The following is a 4837-nucleotide window of genomic DNA, read 5'->3' as shown; positions in this document are numbered from 1 at the left end:
TATTTTATATAATCCAAGATAATTCCTATAAGTTTGAAGTTGTTCAAGTGGAGAAACTCTAATTACTAATTAAGAGATTAAGGGTTCAAATTTTATCTTAAACAATTTTGCAAAGCATGATCCCCGGCCTCAACGCATCAATTCTGATTCTCAAACCAGTTTTGGCAACTAGATTGCTAGAGTCGCAGAAATAATAGAAGATGAGGTATGTGTCAAGTTCATCCTCGTGAGAAGCAAGCAAGAGCAGTAAGTAAATAAAGCGGTAAAGAACACAAGGCAATTATAGTGGTTCGGAGGTGGTGCAATCCTCCTACTCCACTTGCTCTTATCCTCCAAGAGCAATTCACTATATCCACCACTACTTGGTTCCTAGATACAATGAATTCCGTGATCTAGTGTTTTGATCACCAAGCCCGCACTAATCACACCCAGTGCCTACAACAGTGCTGCTTCGGATTTCACAACTCCGTGCTACTTTCCAGGATTTCATGATTCCGCGTTACTTTCCTCCCCTTTCTACGCTCCAGTAGAACTACAACTTCGGATTTCACAACTCCGTGCTACTATCCAGGATTTCACAACTCCGTGCTACTTTCCCCTCGACTTCTACGCTCCGGTAGAACTAGGGGTGTAAACTAATCAAATAATTCGAATTCGATTCGTGATTCAAATTCGAATATCTCGATTCGAATTCGAATAATTCGAATTCGAATCCGAATTCGAATACTTATACTGATTTGAATATTATTCGAATCCGAATACAAATAAGAAAATATTCGATTCGAATAATATTCGAATATATTCGAATATATGTATATATAATTTTATATAATATATAATATTTTATATTAGTTTTATATTAGTACTAAAAGTCTAAAACTAAAGCAAAACCCTAACAGAGTACAGGCTAGCACTTACCCCTCCAACTCCAAGTCTCGCGATCTCTTCGGGAGAAGAACGGAGAACGCCTCCGAAATCCGAATCCTCCGATGCTGCTGCCTTCAAGCTTCCATTCTCTATTTCTCCCACAGCTCTGCAGTCTGCACTTCCTTCCAAGTCTCCAACATCTCCTCTCCAAGTCTCCATACTCGTACCGGTGCCGCGCCGAAGAAGCTCCAACGCCTGCACTCCAATCTCCATATCTGTGAAGGTTTCGTGCCAGAGAAGCTCCAAGCCTCCAACCCCTCTTCTTTTCCGGCGCAGTAAGTATAAATGTTAATACGTTATTTTGTTATTTTTTATTTGTATAAATGTTATTTGTTAAACCGAGCCTACCTCTAGATTCTAGAATGAATAAATTCATTATACAAAGAAATTGCTACTGAATCTCTCCGAACAACTTGGGTCTGTCTATTTTGAGTTTAATAACATTCTTGAAATGGAACCAATGCCTAAAATCACTCATCACTCATCTATAAAACAGCAATTCAAAGTAGAATATAACTGTGTTTTCAAAGTGAGCTTGAAAGCAATTGAAACCAGAATATAACTGTGTTTTCATATATGGTTGAATTGAAAGCTTGAAAGCAGAATATAACTGTGTTTTCATATATGGTTCAATTGAAAGCAATTGAACCATATAATTTTTATTTATATAAAAAAAACAGAATCAATCTTGATTTCTTAATCTACTGTGAAATAGTAAATATAGTACTTGGAAACATTTAACAGAAATATGAAATCTTCAAATCCAAATGAGCCATCACAAGGAAATGAGCAAACACAAGCACAAGGAAATGAGCAAACACAAGTACACGAGGTTAGAGAATATGAGGTGGATGAGGTAATTATCTAAAATTTTCATAGTTTTTCTCAATTTATGGTCTTAGAATAAGTAATTGAATATGTGTCATTTGTTTCCTTGTCTAAACTCTAGAATCTAGATAATGTATGTTGGTATCTTTAGTGAATGCTTCTAAACTTTTTCAGGAAATCAATTATGTTGATTTTAATGAAGTTAATGTACACGACTTGGAGGTTAATGATGATGGTGTACAAAATGAAAATATAGATGTTGGAGATGAAAAAGGTGATGATGAGAAGGAATGTGAAAATAATGATGATCAAGACCAATTTCAAAGGAAGAAAAGAAAGAGGGTATCAAAAGCCTACGTTGATTTTACTGAAGTTACTGCAAAGGATGGAAGTATAAAGCTACAATGTATACATTTTAAAGCATTCCTTTCTAAGTCAGCGTCTTCTACAACAACTCATCTTTGGAACCATTTGAATAGGTGTACACAAAAGAAGCTTCATACAAAAAATCAAAAACCTTGCAATTTCAGAATGCAAAATCCAAGTTTGAGACACCTCTTTTGTCAGATGGTAAATATGATCATATGAAGCAAAGAGAAGCTATTGCTCATTGGATTTACTTTTATGTTCAAAGCTAATCTTCCACAGTTTGAAAAACTCTCTCGTGCCATGGCAAGGAATGATGTCATTACTGTTTATGAAATAGAGAAGAAAAAGTTACAATCAATGTTAAGAACCATCAATAAGATATCATTGACCACTGATATTTGGAAGTCTAAGGTGCAAAAGATTTCATATATGTGTGTCACTGGACACTTTGTTGATTCAAATTGGCAACTTCAAAAGCGTGTACTTAGTTTCATGCCTCTTCCTCCTCCACATACTGGTAATGTTGTTCACTTGTTTGTAAATATATCTCTATTTTAATTAATTAATAATAACTATTTCTTGACTTTAAATATATTATTGTCATATTTCAGGTGTTGATATCATTAATGGGGTTATGAAGTCCACAAAAGATTGGGGGATAGAGCATAAAATCTTCACTATTTCCGTGGATAATGCTTCAAACAATGATGTTGCAATTAGAATTGCCAAACAAACTTTCTCCAGGAGCCATAAGCTACCTTTGGGTGGTAAGCTATTTCATGTGAGGTGCACTGCTCATATATTGAATCTTGTTGTTCAGGATGGTATTTCTACAATTAAAACCATTGTTGAAGATGTTAGGAATAATGTGCGATTTATTAATCAGTCTGAGTCTAGGTTGTTGAAGTTCTCTGAAATTGTGCATCATTTGGGAATTTCGGTGAAAAAGTTAATTCTTGATTGTGTTACTCGTTGGAATTCTACATATGAAATGTTAGTTGTAGCCATTAAACTGAAGGATGCATTTCCAATATTTGCACAAAGAGAGCCTTCGTATAAATGTTGTCCTAGCTTGGAAGATTGGACTAGAATACAGGATGTTCTTAGCATGTTAGAGGCGTTTTATGGAGCTACTCACGTGATCTCTGGAACTAACTACCCCACTTCTAATGTTTTTCTTGGTGTTGTTTGGAGGGTCAAGCATGTCTTAAATGAAAATGAGTTTCATCATGAAGAGCTGATTAGAAATATGATTGAAAAGATGAAGACAAAATTTGACAAATATTGGGGTGATTGCAATCTTTTGATGTCTATTGGAGCAATACTTGATCCTAGGTACAAAATGAGGTTGGTTAATTTTGCTTTCAACCAAATATATAATGCAAATGATGCACGTATAAATGTGACGAAGGTCAAGGATGCATTATATGACTTGTTCTATGAATATGTTCAAATTGATAACATGAAAATTCGAAAAGGTAGTTCTTCTGTGACACATATGGGGAGTTCTTTTGTTACTTCTACAGGCTCTACTTCTAAAGGAAAAGTTGTCCTTTCTGGTTTGCATTTGTATGATAAATATTTGGACAGTGTTGAAGATGAAACTCCAAACAAATCAGAGTTGGACATTTACTTGGAGGAAGGGGTTTATAAGTGTCAAGATGGTGAAGTAACTTCTGAATTTGATGCCTTATCTTGGTGGAAATCTCATGAATTGAAGTTCAGTATTTTGTCTAAATTAGCACGTGATGTTTTAGCTATTCCAGTTAGCACCGTGGCATCAGAAGCCACATTTAGTGCAGGTACCCGAGTTTTAGATCCTTATCGTGCTAAACTATCTTCTGATATGGTGCAAGTTTTGATTTGTGGAGCAGATTGGGTTCGTCAACTTCATGGGATCGATAAGCCTATTATGACATATGTACATTCTACTTTAGTAAATTTATATATCTTATTGATTGAATGATAATAATATTAACTTTATTTTCATTTTTTGTAGGAGGAAGAAGAACCAATTGATGTCATATTGCAAGCATGATGATTTGATTATAATTGAAGTGTAATTTGTTATTGTAGTACTTAATTTATGGATTTTTTTGAGTTTTTATTTTTTGGATTCAAGTTAAGCTTAATGCAGACTTAAATTTTTATGTTAGTATTTAATGTATGAATTTGATGATTGAATTTTTGTTGTTATTTTCACGTGATTCTTGATTAGTATATTAATATTAAATTTTTTTTCTATTTAAATATTAATTTTTATTATATTTTATCTTAATTTTTTTTTGAGAAATTTGTAAAAAATTATGTTTGGCTTTTCGAATTCGAATATTCGAGTCGAATCGAATATATTCGAATAAACTGGTCGAATCGAATACGAATCAAATTTGAGATTCGAATATTAAACGAATACGAATACAAATATTCGAATATATAGTCGAATTCGAATCGAATAGTGAGGTATTTGACTCGATTCGATTCGTTTACACCCCTAGGTAGAACTTCTACTTGTTTTGCTCCAAAAATAGTTTGCCTTGCTTCCAACTTTGGGACTCTGTTGATGATCTTCAATGGTGCGCCAAGTCTCTTGTAGTTGATGAAAATTCTAACACTCTTGGATATTTCTTTTGTAAGCTCTGTATCACTCGTGTTTTTCTCACTTTTAATATATCAAGTATAACTCTTGATTTGGAAAGCGCTTTTGTAATTTGTA

General features: G+C 33.9%; 1 protein-coding gene across 1 annotated transcript; it reads left to right on the top strand.

The window, feature by feature from the left end:
• Positions 1-1675: 1675 nt before the first annotated feature.
• LOC109159784 (zinc finger BED domain-containing protein RICESLEEPER 2-like) lies at positions 1676-4162 on the top strand. Its single transcript, XM_019307895.1, has 5 exons — positions 1676-1783; positions 1930-2161; positions 2390-2641; positions 2736-4045; positions 4124-4162. Exons 1-5 carry the CDS (start codon positions 1676-1678, stop codon positions 4160-4162), a joined length of 1941 nt encoding a protein of 646 aa, XP_019163440.1.
• The last annotated feature ends 675 nt before the right edge of the window (positions 4163-4837 follow it).

Source organism: Ipomoea nil, unplaced genomic scaffold, assembly GCF_001879475.1.
Source record: "Ipomoea nil cultivar Tokyo-kokei standard unplaced genomic scaffold, Asagao_1.1 scaffold2845, whole genome shotgun sequence".
Classification (NCBI taxonomy): Eukaryota; Viridiplantae; Streptophyta; class Magnoliopsida; order Solanales; family Convolvulaceae; genus Ipomoea; species Ipomoea nil.
Note: the sequence above shows the minus strand (reverse complement) of the source record. Positions and strands in the feature narration are given on the sequence as shown.